Below are 18369 nucleotides of genomic sequence, written 5' to 3' on the forward strand. Positions count from 1 at the left end.
AAAAATTGAAATAAATAGAACGCAATATATACAAGACCATGCTGAAGTCAATGCTCCTATTTGTTACTTGTTCCTTTTGATATATTGCGCGTTCCAGACTAGCAAGCAATATTTAGTCAGCAATAGTTTAAGAGCTTAAATAAGAAAGATTGTAGTAAGTAACAAGATTGCTGGTGCGGGTGAATCAGCACCCACTGATCAAATTCCAAGACGTCAGGTTCTGTTCCTGTTCGTAACCAAATCTATAATTTTAAAATGACGGAGTTATGAAACTAATCAGTAGTAGGGGTCCCCGTTCGCCCGAATGACTCATCCTCACTCTCTTTTATGACCGAGGTCAAAGGTCAATGACCTGGCCTGGGGTCAATGACCTAGGGGTACATAGGACCACCCCCTCTAAAATTTGGCAGGGGTACCATGGCCCACCCCCTAAATTTTGGCAGGGGTACATAGGACCACCCCCCTTAAATTTTGGAAATTGACAAATATAAAAATTTGGTATGGTAGCCTAGGACCATAGTATGTACCTCTATCAGTATTGGGGGTCTATGTCGTTCCCTTTCATGGGTAGAAAATTGCCAAAAATTGAAATTTCGGAGGTTTTTGACCTAATTTATCCCCTTTGATGAGGTGTTATTACCCTATATGGTTATATGGGCGTATACAGGGGTTTATTCCCTTTCATAAGACATGGGCATATTGATGCACCCCTTGAAAAATTTGGGAGGGGTACCTTGGCCCACCACCTAAATTTTGGAAATTGCCCAATTTAAACATTGGGTATTATAGTACAGGACCCTAATATGTATCATGATAAATTTGGCTGGTCCACCTTGTCCCCTTTTAGGGGTACAAAGTTGCCAAAATATAAACGTAAGCAATACGTTATACCACGTGTTTGGTTTTCGGCCTAATTTATCCCCTTTGATGAGGTGTTATTACCCTATATAGTTATATGGGCGTATACAGGGGTCCATTCATTTTCATAAGACATAGGTATATTAATGCACCCCCGGGAGGGGTACCTTGGCCCACCCCCTTAAATTTTGGAAATTGCCAAATCTAAAAATTGGGTGTGGTAGCCTAGGACCATAGTATGTACCTCTATTAGTATTGGGGGATCTATGTCGTTCCCTTTCATGTGTAAAAAATTGCCAAAAATTCAAATTTCCGGGGTTTTTGACCTAATTTATCCCCTTTGATGAGGTGTTATTACCCTATATGGTTATATGGGCGTATACAGGGGTCCATTAGCTTTTATAACATATGAGTATATTAATGCACCCCTTGAAAAATTTGGGAGGGGTACCTTGGCCCACCCCTTAAATTTTGGAAATTGCGCAATTTCAACATTTGATATTATAGTACTGGACCCTAACATGTATTATGATAAATTTGGATGGTCCACCTCGTTCCCTTTTAGGGGTACACAATTTCCAAAATATAAACGTAAGCAATACGTTATACCACGTGTTTGGCTTTTGACCTAATTTATCTCCTTGGATGAGGTCCTATTACCTTATATGGTTATATGGTTATGTATAGGGGTTTATTTTCTTTCATAAGACATAGGTACATTTGTGCACTCTGGGAGGGGTACCTTGGCCCACACCTTAAATTTTGGAAATTGCTCAATTTAAACATTTGGTATTATAGTACTGGACCCTAACATGTATTATGATAAATTTGGGTGGTCCACCTCGTTCCCTTTTAGGGGTACAAAATTGCCAAAATATAAACGTAAGCAATACGTTGTACCACATGTTTGGTATTTTGGCCCAATTTATCCCGTTTGATGTAGTCTTATTACCTTATATGGTTATATGGTTATATAGTTATGTATAGGGGTTTATTCCCTATCATAAGACATAGGTACATTTCTGCACCCCTTTAAAAATTTGGGAGGGGTACCTTGGCCACCTCTTAAATTTTAGAAATTGCTCATTTTATATATTTGGTATTATAGTACTGGACCCTAACATGTATTACTATAAATTTGGGTGGTTCATCTCGTTCCCTTTCACGGGTGCGAAATTGCCAAATTTTAGTACAACCACGTGTTTCGTTTTTGACCTAATTTATTCCCTTGGATGAGGTCCTATAACCTTATATGGTTATATGGTCATGTATAGGGGTCTATTTCTTATCATAAGACATAGGTACATTGATGCACCCCGGGTGGGGTACCAATGCCAACCCCCTTAAATTTTGGAATTTTTTCAATTTAAGCATTCGCTATCATAGTACATGACCTCAATATGTATCATGATAAATTTGGGTGGTCCACCTTGTTCCCTTTCATGGGTAAAAAAATTGCCAAAATATAAACATAATCAATATGTTGTATCACGTGTTTGTTTTTTGGCCCAATTTATTCCGTTTGATGTGATATTATTACCGTATATGGTTATATGGTCATGTATATAGGCTCATTTCCTATCATAAGACATGGGTACATTGATGCACCCTTTAAAATTTGGGAGGGGTATCTTGGCTCATCCACTCAGTTTTAGAAATTGTTTAACACGTTCGCTGCTGAGAACGCCCATCGGCATCCAGTACTGAATTTGGCATATGCGCCGGACGTCTCTCGGCGCTTGTCCCTGCAGCTGATTCACTTGCACTTGCACCTTGCACCAATACCTGCACTAGCGCTGGCGGGAAAGTGAATCAGCTGCAGGGACAAGCGCCGAGAGGCGTCCGGCGCATATGCCAAATTCAGTACTGGACGCCGATGGGCGTCCTCAGCAGCGAACGTGTTAATATAAGCATTTGGTATCTTCGTACAGGTCTTCAAATATGCACCACTATAAATTTGGATGGTCCACATGGTTCCCTTTCATGGGTAAAGAACTACCAAAAATCAAATTTCGGAGGTTATTGACCCCTTTGATAAGTATTTAGCACGTTATACGGTTTATTACCTTTATATGTTTATGTGCCCTTTTAAATTTGGGAATTATCAGATAACAAAATTCGGTAAACGTTTTCTAGGACCATTGTAGATGTTGGTGTTCCTCTTATGGCCAAATATTCAAAATTTAAGAGTTATTGACCGGCTTTATTATTGAATAACTACAGGATTTATTACTTTTTCATAAGACACAGGTGTATTTGTGTACCAATCTTTAATTTTGGGAGGGTACATTTCTTATTGTCATATCAATAATTGGTAATTGTTCTTAAAATTGGATAGTATCTCATTCATTGGGTAAATCATTGTCAAATATGAGTATGATCACGTGATCAGTTATTGACCGATGATGGGATTAGGAGTCCAGGACATTGGTACATTTAAACTTTGTAGGATAATTTGAGAATGCGTCATTGGTTTCGATTATTACAACCAAATATAAACGTAAGCAATACGATGTACCACGTGATTGACCTTGATGAGGTAGTGTACAGGGATACATAGCTAACCTTATTGAAACTTATGACTCATAGTCTTAAGGGAATACATGCTACAACACTGGCAAAGTTATTGTTGATGCAATTTGATTGGTTGATCACTATCTTTCGTGCAATCTGATTGGCTGATCACTATCTTTCGTGCAATCTGATTGGTTGATGAGTTTCAAATCTTTGCTGCATTCAGTTTTGTTTTAACATTTAAAAAGTTTTTGAATTTTTTGGTTTGAAACTTTGGTTTGACATTTTTTCGTTTGATATTTTTTGTTTGAAATTTTTGTTTGAAAAATTTTTGTTTGAAATTTTTGTTTCAAAATTTTGTTTGGAAATTTTTTGTTTGTAAATTTTTGTTTCAATTTTTTTTGTTTAAAATTTTTTCGTTTGAAATTTTTCGTTTCCAGAATTTTTTTCTGTTTAAAAATTTTTGTTTGAACAGTTTTGTTTGGAAAATTTTGTTTCAATTTTTTATGTTTGAAAATTTTTTGTTTGAAATTTTTGTTTGGCATTTTTAGAAGTTTGTGCACTCATTAGTAAAGAACCGGAACTGTTAAAACAAAAACATCTGGCAACATTATGGTGCAATAGTATACGTCAGAACGTGGGGTTTGTTCTTGAAATGAAAAAACACAATTCATTGAAATGGATCATTTTATTACACTCCACATACATCCATACCAGATATAGGATCTGGATATTGTCGATACAATGTATTTTGAACTTCTTGCACTAGTTTGTCTTTAGCATATAATTTTAATTCCAATTGAAGCCTTTTAAGGTCTATTGCAATATCAATTGGTGGAAACTCAATGTCCATTTGATCACAAATAAACTGTTTATCAATACAGGTATGCACCCACGAACGATGTTGACAACCATCACAATATCTAGATACATGTTGTACAATATGCATTACACACTTTTCAAAATAGTACTTTTTCAGGAATATACTTGTTTTGTTGCACACTTCCACTGCATGTTTCACACACTGAAATATGCTGATGAATTTGTTCCATTCCGTTTGCGTTACATACACCATGTTGCGAGGGACATGGAATGTACTCTTTTTACGTAACAGCACCATCTTCTCTTCGAGGACTGTACGCAGCACCACTTCATGATTTGAGCCTAATGATTTGACTATGGTCACATTTAGCTCATCATGAAAATAATCGTTCATTTGGTCGATTCGTGAACATAATATTTGCCATTCTTCACAGGTCAGTTGTACACCAAATTGTTCTGCTTTGCCCAATCGAATCACTGGTTCAAATGTTCTAGCACTTATACCAATCATCACATGTTTTGTTTGAAATATATTTATTGGATAATAGCTTGCGAAGATGAACTCTTTATCGTTAGAAGTACACATCATGAAAAGGACTTGCTCAAATGATTTCGTGGGATGACAGTGTATTGGTTGATTTATAGAACTACGGCTGACGTCATAGGAAAGGAATGTACTGACATTTGAATTCATGATTTCATCACAGTTACTGACGTCATGCTGACCAACCAAATTCATACAACTACGTCTGACGTCAAAGAAATGTGCTGACGTTTGAATTCATGATTTCATCACAATTGCTGACGAATTCGGCTGTGTACTAAATTCAAATTGATGACTTCGACCCAAGAATCCTTTGTAACATAAAGATACAGATCCAGTATTTAAGAAACGCAACAGTTCTTCTTGTTTTGATGTTTCCATGGGTAAATATCTTGCTGGTAAATTTATATTCTTATCATTTTCAAGTTTCACTACGATTCTTAATCCAAATTTGTAGGGATTTTTTGGCTAGCTAAGATTCTATAAGGTACATTCTGTTGTAAATCAGTAATCTTGGTAAATGATTTCATCACGTCACGTGTGTTTAGAAACTGCAGACAAGTAGCCATGATAACGTTATCATGAATACTAACTCGAACGATACTTATATATGATGCAAAACTGATGACGTTGCATTATCATGTTCTGACGTGTACTATTGCACCATAATGTTGCCAGATGTTTTTGCTCTAAACAGTTCCGGTTCTTTACTAATGAGTGCACAAACTTCTAAAAATGTCAAACAAAAATTTCAAACAAAAAATTTTCAAACAAAAAAATTTGAAACAAAATTTTCCAAACAAAACTGTTCAAACAAAAATTTTTAAACAGAAAAAATTCTGGAAACGAAAAATTTCAAACGAAAAAATTTTAAACAAAAAAAATTGAAACAAAAATTTACAAACAAAAAATTTCCAAACAAAATTTTGAAACAAAATTTTCAAACAAAAATTTCCAAACAAAAATTTTTAAACTAAAAATATCAAACGAAAAAATTTCAAACCAAAGTTTCAAACAAAAAAATTCAAAAACTTTTTAAATGTTAAAACAAAACTGAATGCAGCAAAGATTTGAAACTCATCAACCAATCAGATTGCACGAAAGATAGTGATCAGCCAATCAGATTGCACGAAAGATAGTGATCAACCAATCAAATTGCATCAACAATAACTTTGCCAGTGTTGTAGCATGTATTCCCTTAAGACTATGAGTCATGTTAGCTATGTATTCCTGTACACTACCTCATCAAGGTCAATCACGTGGTACATCGTATTGCTTACGTTTATATTTGGTTGTAATAATCGAAACCAATGACGCATTCTCAAATTATCCTACAAAGTTTAAATGTACCAATGTCCTGGACTCCTAATCCCATCATCGGTCAATAACTGATCACGTGATCATACTCATATTTGACAATGATTTACCCAATGAATGAGATACTATCCAATTTTAAGAACAATTACCAATTATTGATATGACAATAAGAAATGTACCCTCCCAAAATTAAAGATTGGTACACAAATACACCTGTGTCTTATGAAAAAGTAATAAATCCTGTAGTTATTCAATAATAAAGCCGGTCAATAACTCTTAAATTTTGAATATTTGGCCATAAGAGGAACACCAACATCTACAATGGTCCTAGAAAACGTTTACCGAATTTTGTTATCTGATAATTCCCAAATTTAAAAGGGCACATAAACATATAAAGGTAATAAACCGTATAACGTGCTAAATACTTATCAAAGGGGTCAATAACCTCCGAAATTTGATTTTTGGTAGTTCTTTACCCATGAAAGGGAACCATGTGGACCATCCAAATTTATAGTGGTACATATTTGAAGACCTGTACGAAGATACCAAATGCTTATATTAAACAATTTCTAAAACTGAGTGGATGAGCCAAGAAACCCCTCCCAAATTTTAAAGGGTGCATCAATGTACCCATGTCTTATGATAGGAAATGAGCCTATATACATGACCATATAACCATATACGGTAATAATATCACATCAAACGGAATAAATTGGGCCAAAAAACAAACACGTGATACAACATATTGATTATGTTTATATTTTGGCAATTTTTTTACCCATGAAAGGGAACAAAGTGGACCACCCAAATTTATCATGATACATATTGAGGTCATGTACTATGATAGCGAATGCTTAAATTGAAAAAATTCCAAAATTTAAGGGGGTTGGCATTGGTACCCCACCCGGGGTGCATCAATGTACCTATGTCTTATGATAAGAAATAGACCCCTATACATGACCATATAACCATATAAGGTTATAGGACCTCATCCAAGGGAATAAATTAGGTCAAAAACGAAACACGTGGTTGTACTAAAATTTGGCAATTTCGTACCCGTGAAAGGGAACGAGATGAACCACCCAAATTTATAGTAATACATGTTAGGGTCCAGTACTATAATACCAAATATATAAAATGAGCAATTTCTAAAATTTAAGAGGTGGCCAAGGTACCCCTCCCAAATTTTTAAAGGGGTGCAGAAATGTACCTATGTCTTATGATAGGGAATAAACCCCTATACATAACTATATAACCATATAACCATATAAGGTAATAAGACTACATCAAACGGGATAAATTGGGCCAAAATATCAAACATGTGGTACAACGTATTGCTTACGTTTATATTTTGGCAATTTTGTACCCCTAAAAGGGAACGAGGTGGACCACCCAAATTTATCATAATATATGTTAGGGTCCAGTACTATAATACCAAATGTTTGAATTGGGCAATTTCCAAAATTTAAGGTGTGGGCCAAGGTACCCCTCCCAGAGTGCACAAATGTACCTATGTCTTATGAAAGAAAATAAACCCCTATACATAACCATATAACCATATAAGGTAATAGGACCTCATCCAAGGAGATAAATTAGGTCAAAAGCCAAACACGTGGTATAACGTATTGCTTACGTTTATATTTTGGAAATTGTGTACCCCTAAAAGGGAACGAGGTGGACCATCCAAATTTATCATAATACATGTTAGGGTCCAGTACTATAATATCAAATGTTGAAATTGCGCAATTTCCAAAATTTAAGGGGTGGGCCAAGGTACCCCTCCCAAATTTTTCAAGGGGTGCATTAATATACTCATATGTTATAAAAGCTAATGGACCCCTGTATACGCCCATATAACCATATAGGGTAATAACACCTCATCAAAGGGGATAAATTAGGTCAAAAACCCCGGAAATTTGAATTTTTGGCAATTTTTTACACATGAAAGGGAACGACATAGACCCCCCAATACTGATAGAGGTACATACTATGGTCCTAGGCTACCACACCCAATTTTTAGATTTGGCAATTTCCAAAATTTAAGGGGGTGGGCCAAGGTACCCCTCCCGGGGGTGCATTAATATACCTATGTCTTATGAAAGGGAATGGACCCCTGTATACGCCCATATAACTATATAGGGTAATAACACCTCATCAAAGGGGATAAATTAGGCCGAAAACCAAACACGTGGTATAACGTATTGCTTACGTTTATATTTTGGCAATTTTGTACCCCTAAAAGGGGACGAGGTGGACCAGCCAAATTTATCATGATACATATTAGGGTCCTGTACTATAATACCCAATGTTTAAATTTGGCAATTTCCAAAATTTAGGTGGTGGGCGAAGGTACCCCTCCCAAATTTTTCAAGTGGTGCATCAATATACCCATGTCTTATGAAAGGGAATAAACCCCTGTATACGCCCATATAACCATATAGGGTAATAACACCTCATCAAAGGGGATAAATTAGGTCAAAAACCTCCGAAATTTCAATTTTTGGCAATTTTCTACCCATGAAAGGGAACGACATAGACCCCCAATACTGATAGAGGTACATACTATGGTCCTAGGCTACCATACCAAATTTTTATATTTGTCAATTTACAAAATTTAAGGGGGGTGGTCCTATGTACCCCTGCCAAAATTTAGGGGGTGGGCCATGGTACCCCTGCCAAATTTTAGAGGGGGTGGTCCAATGTACCCCTAGGTCATTGACCCCAGGCCAGGTCATTGACCTTTGACCCCGGTCATAAAAGAGAGTGAGGATGAGTCATTCGGGCGAACGGGGACCCCTACTACTTAATCCCAAGTTCTAAGAAAAGTGCTGATCTCCAGATTATGCAGGACAACATTTATTGTGCTCTTTAGATTAAATTTCTGCTTATGGACATAAGCTGATTTTATACTGGTAAACTCAACCACTACTACACAGAACAGGAAGCTTTGCTTTTCACATTAACCCTGTATAATTAAATGCAATTTATTTATTATTTTTAATTAGCTATCTAACATAATTAATGTAATTTCTGTAATATTGAAAACAGCTCATATAATGCATGTGTAGGCTGTTTGATTTGCAATTCATACACTCGGACTTAAATTTCCTGATCCAGTATAGTATTCAGCGAAATACGCAAATTTTGGTTTAGGGGAAATTCGATCATTTAATTTTATGTAGGCTAATTTCAGGACAAGCGTGATTTTTGTATAAACATACTTACATAGTGAATGTTTATGTTTCCATCATATAACGCTCAATATTGGTTTGAAACCCTAAATCCTCGTCGAATACACCGCAAACGTTAATTATTTAGAAAAATGCAGTGGTTACTTATATACAGTTTTATTCATTCCATCTGTGACAATGGAAAACTGAAATGAAATCTTGGAGTTTTATGTCCCACGATTATGCCGGCTAGGCTAATGGAGACGGTGATAGTGAGAAATGAATAAAATGGGAGGAAATGGAAGAACCCCGAGGAAACCTACGCACACAGTGTTTATCCACTACAAAGCTCACTTGGGGAGAATGGGGTTCGAACCAGGAGCCCCATCCACCAGAGGTGAACGCTCTTCGACTGAGCCACCGCGACCAAATCTGCGACAATGGATCTAGGGAAGATGCACTTTTTCAGGAAACATTAATCAACCGTCATGACCTATACGGTTGATTAATTATTTCAAATTAATTTTGTAGCGGAGCATTTAAGGCTCGACGGGCTCATTTATGTGTAATTCGGTTCTCATTTTAAACTGCAATTCGGTCCGCGCTTCATATATCCTAGAAGCTGCATGGGACGCTAACCTAGACCAAACCATTTAACTAAAGGGAACTCTGGGTTACAATTACTCGCTTATGCTATGTGGATTGACTTAGAAAACAGCGGGATAATAACATAAGGAACTGGTCTGTTCTATCTCATTTTGAAGCTTATTAGTCGTCTCATCCATAATTTACTACTGATTTGAAGCAAGTGATTATAAGAGAACAAAAAGTTCTGTTCACTTGAAGATATTGTGTAACTATTTCTCATTACATTTACCAGAATTGGAAATACAAAATATATTATTTTTTAGAATGTCATTGAAATAGCTTAATAACGCGAAGTCGCTCATACACACAATATAGACAGGGTCGTTGTAACTGATAATCTAATGATTACATATTGGAAGTTTCATAAACATATGGAGCTCTAAGAACAGAATTATGTATCATGTATAAAATTTAGTCGTAGGGGTCCTAGTCGTAAGGGGTTCTTATGTTCCCATATTGTTGGTAATATAACACTGGGAATAGATGTTTAGAAAGTAATACCAAGCAATTCTGGCTAAATCACTTTCGCTGGACTCGGGTGCATTCTGATTTTCTTGTATCTGTTGACATAAAAACTACATTGAAAGATATTAAAATAACTAAATATCGTACATACTGGAGCAAATATCGAGTCTAGTACTTACGCGTCCTGTCTACAAATGTGAAACAAACACTATCAGAATTTAAGTAAAACTAATTTAATGGTCTTAGTTGTAAGTTACGTAACTAACCACATTGAAGATTAGTTAACTAACTCATGCTTTGCGAAAAATGCAAAAATGTTCATAAAACCAAATTTGTTTTGCCATAACCAGAAATTTAATTAGGGATACGAGGCATGTCTAAAAAGTATCCGACCTTATTTTTTTCCACGCAAAGTAGTGATTCTCAGGCGGCGCCACCGTGCACGGTGGAAGGAAGAACCTTAATGCGCATGCTTGAATTTTTTCACCGCGTTCGCGTGTGCCAGTCGTGAGCTGGTGGTCGCGAAGTGAGGTGCTGTTGGTAGTGTTCGTCGGATTTAGTGTTTCTCGCAAGATGACTGAACGAATTGAGCAAAGATACTGCATCAAATTCTGTCAAAGGCTGGGTGATTCTCAAAGCCAAACAATTCGTAAGATTCAGCAGGTGTTTGGAGAAGATGAGATGGGTGTAACACAAATTAAACAATGGTTCAACCGATTCAAAGATGGCCGCACATCAGTCGAGAGTGAGCAGCGTAGCGGCAGGCCCCAAACTGCTCGGAATGCAGCTGTTGTTGAGCGGGTGCGAAATTTGGTGATGGCAGATCGCCGTTTGACAGTGCGGGAGATTGCAGAAGATGTTGAAGTGAGTAAAGATTCTGCACATGCAATTTTGCGTGACGATTTGAACATGAAACGAGTGGCTGCTAAATTTGTACCCAAGTTATTGTCCCAGGAACAAAAAGACACCCGTTTTGACGTTGCACAGGACCTTCTGCACACCACCAACACTGATCCTGGGTATCTGAATTCCGTGATAACTGGAGATGAGTCATGGGTGTACGGGTACGACCCAGAAACAAAACAACAATCGTCTCAATGGAAGCATCCCGATTCTCCAAGGCCGAAGAAAGCGCGGCAGGTGAGAAGCAAAATCAAGGTGTTGCTGACTGTTTTCTTCGATGCCCGTGGAATTGTGCATCACGAGTACGCACCGGAAGGACAAACAGTGACAAAGGAGTACTATCAAGATGTTCTCAGGCGACTCCGTGACGCAGTCCGGCGCAAAAGACCAGACATGTGGACAGCGAAGAACTGGCACGTCCATCATGACAACGCCCCAGCACATTCATCCCAATTGATCCACACGTTCTTAGCCAAACATGGAATTACAACCGTTCGCCAACCTCCCTACTCTCCATACCTGACTCCTTGTGACTTCTGGTTGTTTCCAAAATTGAAGACGCCTCTGAAGGGATCCCGTTTTGAGAGTAGAGAAGACATAATGCGGAACACGACGACGGAGCTGAACAACATTCCAAAAGAAGACTTCCAGCGGTGTTTCCAGCAGTGGAAGGATCGGTGGGCTAATTGTGTGGAAGCACAAGGGGCCTACTTTGAAGGGGATTAGGGTCCCAAATTTGTCAGGTATTCGCAACTATTTTTCTGGCCAAAGGTCGGATACTTTTTAGACAGCCCTCGTAATGTGCGCTTCGCACAGATATAGACTATTATGTATCATAGAAATGTCTATTGTTTTCTACAACTTTTTAGATGTATTTCTAGTCTTAATAATATTATCGGAAATTAAATCCTTCCTTTCCTCTACAGCATTTTCCAAGTAAGCAACGTATAGCAGCTACGAGACCCAATCAGCTTGTTTATGGATCTAAAGCCACTCATGATCCCATCACTTTCAGCGAGAAGCAAAACAGAAGCTTTTATGTCAGCGAACAGGTAAATTGATTGTGGAAAGTTTTAAAAAGATAATAACAACAGAAAAGAACTACTGAGTCTATCCTAAATCATTTTCACTGGACTCGGGTGTATTCTGATTTTCTTGTATCTGTTGACATAAAAACTACATTGAAAGAGATTAAAATGACTAAATATCGTACATACTGGGGCAAATATTGAATCTACTACTTACGCGTCCTGTGTACAAAGGTGAAAGAAACACTATGAGAACTTTAGTAAAACTAATTTAATGGACTTAGTTGTGAGTTACATAAGTAGCCACTTTGAAGATTAGTTAACTAACTCATGCTTTGAGAAAAATGCCAAAATGTTCATGAAACCAAAATTTGTTTTGCCGTAACCAGAAATTTAATTCGGGATAATGTTCACTTCTCACAAATATTGACTATTATGTATCATAGAAATGTCTATTGTTTTCTACAACTTTTTAGATGTAAATCTAGCGTTAATAATATTCTCGAAATTAAATCATTCCTTTCCTCTACAGCATTTTGCAAACAATCAGTGGAATGCAGCAACGAGACCACATGAGATTCTTTATGATCATATTGCAGCCAATGATCCTAGTGCTCCCAGCGATCAGCAAAACAGAAGCTTCTACAATATCACCAAACAGGTAAATTGATTGTGGAAAGTCATTAAAAGATAGTAACAACAGAGAAGAACTACTGGGCATCTCCTATCGGTAGTTTCTAATGTATGCCAATCAATTTTGCTATCATCTTCCGTTAATATTCTAGCTAAGAGAAGAGTATCTAAATATTGTACTTTTCTGTAAATATGTAACAATTGTACCGATTGAGTACTCACTACAAAATTATTTACGTTGTTCTCGGCCGTCCAGATGACGATGTTTCAGGCCATCTGAATTTGTGGATAACGTTGTGTCCTTTAGCTTTCTCAAGCTCTTATCTTTCCTCCCATATACTCAATCCACTAATTATTCGTATTCCAACACTTTCATTGATCATCTGCGTAACTGTGGGTCACGAAATTCGAAATTTCATTTAATTCAAATTTCTTCTTACAAGTCTCTAGAAACATATATCCTGTGGAACGATTGTAGTAACATTTGTAGTGACACTATACAGGGTGTCCATAAAGTCTTTGTACATGGGGAAAGGCCAATTTTAGTCAACATATTGCTAATAAATAATATTTTCAAAATACTTTCCGGGTTGTTTAATGCATAATTTGATGCTTTTTGCAAGGTTAAGGAGTACTCGATGGAGTAGGTCTGAATTACTGTTTAGATGAACTTATCTAATGTTGGCTACTGACCAAGAGGTTGATAACTCATCCCCCTCCACTTGAGTACTTTTGTCACTATATTAGAAATGTTTCTTAGGATCCTTAGAATAAAAAATAGTTGTTGGTCAACATACAAGTATAACACCTGGGTATTGGGGTCCTTAACCTTTTAGCACCCGTGTACATTTACAGCCACCGATGGCATCTCTTTAAATGACCGTAGATCAGACCATTAGCGCAACGCTGGAACAACGTATACCTCGATCGATGTGTAAGAGTATACGCTTTCACTTTACGTAGTGAACAGGACATTTCTGTGTACAAAGAAAAACTAATTGAGGGATATTTAAGAAACTTTCCCTTAAAACCATCCCTTCTCGAGATTCTTTTAGTTATTACGTGGGATCACTGCAAACTAGATGAATAATAAAATGCTTTTGTGTCTCCTATTTTATGTTCAACTTAAACTGAAAATTTCATCTTAATACAGCTAATAGCAGTAGAGGTAATATGTTCTTTATAGTTTTCACAGAGTTCATAATAACAGATTTTCATGGAAATACAAGTATAACTTTGGTCAATGTTTCGACAGTCATTGTAACACTGGAACAAGTTATACCTCGATCGATTTGTAAGAGTACGTGCTTTCAATTTACGTAATGAATACGAGATTTCTAGATACAAATTAAAAAAAATTGAGGGATATTTAAGAAAATTTCCTTAAAAAGTTCTTTAATTCGATTCTTTTAGTAATTACATTGCAACACTGCAAACCAGGTGAATAATAAAATGTATTTATCTGTTGCGTTTTATGTACAAGTTAAACTGAAAATTTTGTCTTAACCCTTCGTGGTCAGACTTATTTTTTTGTGACACGTAGATCACACTGGGGTCCACAGGACTCCACCACCCTTTTATTCTTTTTTTTTAAATTTTAAGATTTTTTTTCAATATTTTTTTGCCTTTACTATTTTGTGATAGGTTCTGTTTACCATTAGCAATAAGTTAGCACTTATAAATGACTTGGTTACTTTTATTACAGTTTTCATTAACAGTCAGAACAAAAAATGCGTTTTTCACTATATCGAAAAAAACTAAAATCTTTACACTGTAGGGATCATTTGTAATAAAGTGTATTTAATAAAATATATTATGTACTAACATAAGAAACGTGTATTATGCAAAATATGAAAGAGAAAACTCCCATGCACTATATTACGAAGAACAGTAAAAGTATTGACCTTTTCAGGACCGACAGGGATTTCTTGAAAATCATAGACCTTTACGTTGGCACCCTAGAACCCCTTCTAATTGTCACAGAGACATGAACTATACCTCGTTGTAAAGACTATGTAACACAGATTAGAACGAGCGAACCTTTGTGCCCGCCGTACCAAACCCGTAGACGAGGAGGAAGAAAAATATGTTTAAATAACGAGAACTTATTTGTTTTTGGAAATTCGTGAAAGACTGGTAACACTGTTACTTGTACGGAGGAAACAATACTTTCACGTGTACCCCAGACATTGGGTACAACCATGTAAAAGAAAAGAAGGGTCAAAATTCAATACCAAGTGAGAAAAAATCCGAACATGTTTCCTAAGGGAATCACCCTGTAGATATTTTTCGAAATATTTTGGTCTTCCCGGACGTTGGCAGCCCTAGCTACTCCCCTGATCTGTCACAGACATATAAACCATACCTCATTGGAAAGCTTATTGGACACAGATTTTAACAAGGTAACATTTGTGCCCTCGTGCGTGCGACAAATAGCAGCGTTGCCAGAGCGTCCCTAACTTCGAAAAAGTGTATTTTTCCCGACTTTTAAATTTTCTTCTTCTTCTTCTTTTATGAGTTGCTCACCAGAGGTAAAAAGGTTACCTCGTCAGAAGTTGCGCCCTATGAACTTTACAACGAGGTATTGTTCGTATCTCTATGACAATTAGGACGTCGCTAAGGCTGCGAACGTCAGGGCAGACGATACTGTGTATATTCTCATAAAGACGTTCCGAATTTTTTTCTCCCTCGGTACTGTAGCTTCCTCTTTTAATTTGATATGATTGTTCCGAATGTCTGAACTCAATGTGATATTATTATTATTATTATTTCTTTTTGGCGTACGGTAAATAACAGTGTTGGCAGCGTCCTACAATTTTCAGGTAATATGCTTTTCTTTTATAAAAATATACAGTTAAAAAGGGTAAATTCTATACCCCTCTGATTCACCCGTCGCAAACCCAATCGCCATATATAGGGCATCACTAGTTAGTATGTTCATTTATCTTCGTTAACGCTACTTTTTGTGCGTGTAGCTCTTTTGGTAAGACAGTTTCTCTCCCAAATGCTGAGGGAGAGGGTAACTAAAACATCCAATTTCTCATATCAATCCATTGCGATACCCTTGATGCGGTCGAAATGCACACACTTGGAAACTTTCATCCTTCCTGAAGAGATAAACACACACCTAAATCATCTCTATACGTTAATTAGGAGCCAAGTTACTGAGGTCTAAACTACTGGCTCAGCGCTTGAAATGTTGGTACTGAAAAGGTTAATGCTTTTGTCCCTTGTACTTAAAAGATATACTAAAGCCCTCTCTATCACTATCACCATCATTATTTTGAGGCAAAGGTTGAAGTTTTTGATCTTCTTTTAACTTAATCTGAAGCATATTTCATGAATAGAAATGTCAGAAAGAAAGAAAAACAAGTAGAATTAAAAAGCGTTCAAGAGAAGCAAACGCTTACTTACCGGTCACAATGGGTTCTGTTGGATCCCCAAACACACTTCACAACCGTCTTGTATAACAGATAGCTTCCAATTGAGGACGTTTACCAGCCATAACTGCAGGCAGCGTTACCAATTGATTTTACATGGATGGAAAAGTTTTCAAAAAACAACAGAAAAATATCAGATAAAATTAATTTATTTGGGGTCTATGAGACCACAGAATGACTACGGAGGGTTAATCCTTCAACTAGTAACAAAGAATATGTATTTCATAGTTTTTTTTTAAGGTTATAGGGTTAGGGATTGGTACTTTAAACTTTATTCATATATTTTCATTTCAAAATGGTATGCTGGTAGAGTGTCTCCTAGCCCTAGCCATTAGAGGGTTACGCCCTCTCTTTGGCACTATTTCATAGTCATCACAGGTTTTATAATAAATGATTTTCATGGAAGTACAAGTATGACTTTCTGTCAATGAACAGTTATTACGGTTCAACACAGCAAACCACAGGAATAATAAAATGAATTTTTTGTGTCCCATTTTATGTTGAATTTAAACTGAAAATTTCGTCTTGATTCATGAAATAGCAGCAGAGGAATTGCGTATTTTATGTCTTCACATAGTTCACTTCTTTTATGGACGTACGAGTCAATGTTCCGGTATTAATTTTTTATATATACAGAAAACAAGTTATTCTAGTTGATTTTCTCATTCGTTATATTATGACAGATTCCCAGTACCGATTAAATCCCCGAGGGAGATGACTGGTTGTCATATCTGCACAGAGTTCGCTTTCAACGAATTTATCTTTAGGTATGTTTATTCCATGAACAATTTCAGGTTGACGATCTGGGACAAGATGTGGTACCTCATTTCGGCTGACATCAGATCCACTTCTTGAATTTAAAATGGTAGCGATTCATCTTCCTATCGAATAGGAATTTCTTTAATGGCTCGTTCACTTGCTCTAGTCACACATGTCATTAATTTTTCATAGGAAAAATCCTTTCCCTTCTTTCGTGATCCCCATTTTAGTACTATTTCTGGCAAAATACGCACTGCTCCTTGTTAAACAAGATGTCTACTACATACTATACTATAGCAGTAAGCTCCAAATATGGTGAATTATCCACTAAGAGTGGACAATTTTCCGCGACACATGATTCAGCACACTGACTCAGCAACCGTGGTAATTTTGTGAAATGTTGGTAGTCCCAGCAAAACACAGAGTTTGTTTATGTCGTAGGAATTAAGTAGGAATTTCGATGCCAATTGATGTTAAGCGGTGCAGTTTTGTAGTGTCACTCTCTTGCCGCAGTTATTTGACGTGAAAGGTTTTATAGAAGCCTTTTTCGATTACATTTCTCGTTCTAATGTAAGGTTCGTTTTATGCGTAGTGTATCACACATAATTTTCGATTTTTCACAAGAGCAATCCCTTTTCTTTTGTTTCTTTTGGAGTTGTCGTCTGTCTGACTGGCTTCTTTTTGTTTGCCATTATTCTGCAGAATAACTGAGAACACGTGGATTTTATTGCGAATGTGCTACTATTAGCAACTTACAAACAAGAACGAAGTCTTTCCAGGGTTTCTCAACCTAGAAGTCGCGAAGATAATCGGAAGAGATGAATATCAGAATTTAATACTGGAATTTTTGTTTAAATAATATTTTGAATTTTGTTCTCACAGGCATATTTTTATTTTTATGCATACTGTTAAGAACAAAATAAAAAAATTGTCTACTAAACACTTTCTAGAGTTGCTGAGTTGTTTAAAAATAACGTTAAATGAAAGAGATACGATATGAAACTAATAAAAACTGCTTATTGAAATACGAGAAAAATAGAAATGGAACAAAACCTGTATGTTGAAACACGAATAAAATTGAAAGCTAATGAGATTCCTGAGCATAGTGGGATTTCACTACTGGCAGCGTTACTAAAATTAAAATATTCAATAACTTTTTTTTTAACAGCTGTCCAAGTCTTTTACCCAAAATTAGAAATCAATTTATTTTTTATCATGTAACCCAAAATTAAGGGAGTTACGAAGTTTTAAAATTTTCTAACGGCCTC

The 18369-nt window shown here is 36.5% G+C and overlaps 1 protein-coding gene across 1 annotated transcript in view; it reads left to right on the plus strand.

The window, feature by feature from the left end:
• The window catches only part of LOC145683519 (uncharacterized), a 375576-nt gene that overhangs the window by 11707 nt on the left and 345500 nt on the right, over positions 1 to 18369 (plus strand). The window contains exons 2-3 of the mRNA XM_081754860.1: positions 12168 to 12293; positions 12802 to 12930. Of these exons, the coding sequence (XP_081610986.1) occupies positions 12168 to 12293; positions 12802 to 12930 (255 nt within the window). The remainder of the gene's footprint in view (positions 1 to 12167; positions 12294 to 12801; positions 12931 to 18369) is intronic.

Source organism: Thermobia domestica, chromosome 4, assembly GCF_964235325.1.
Source record: "Thermobia domestica chromosome 4, izTheDome1.hap1.1, whole genome shotgun sequence".
Lineage (NCBI taxonomy): Eukaryota > Metazoa > Arthropoda > Insecta > Zygentoma > Lepismatidae > Thermobia > Thermobia domestica.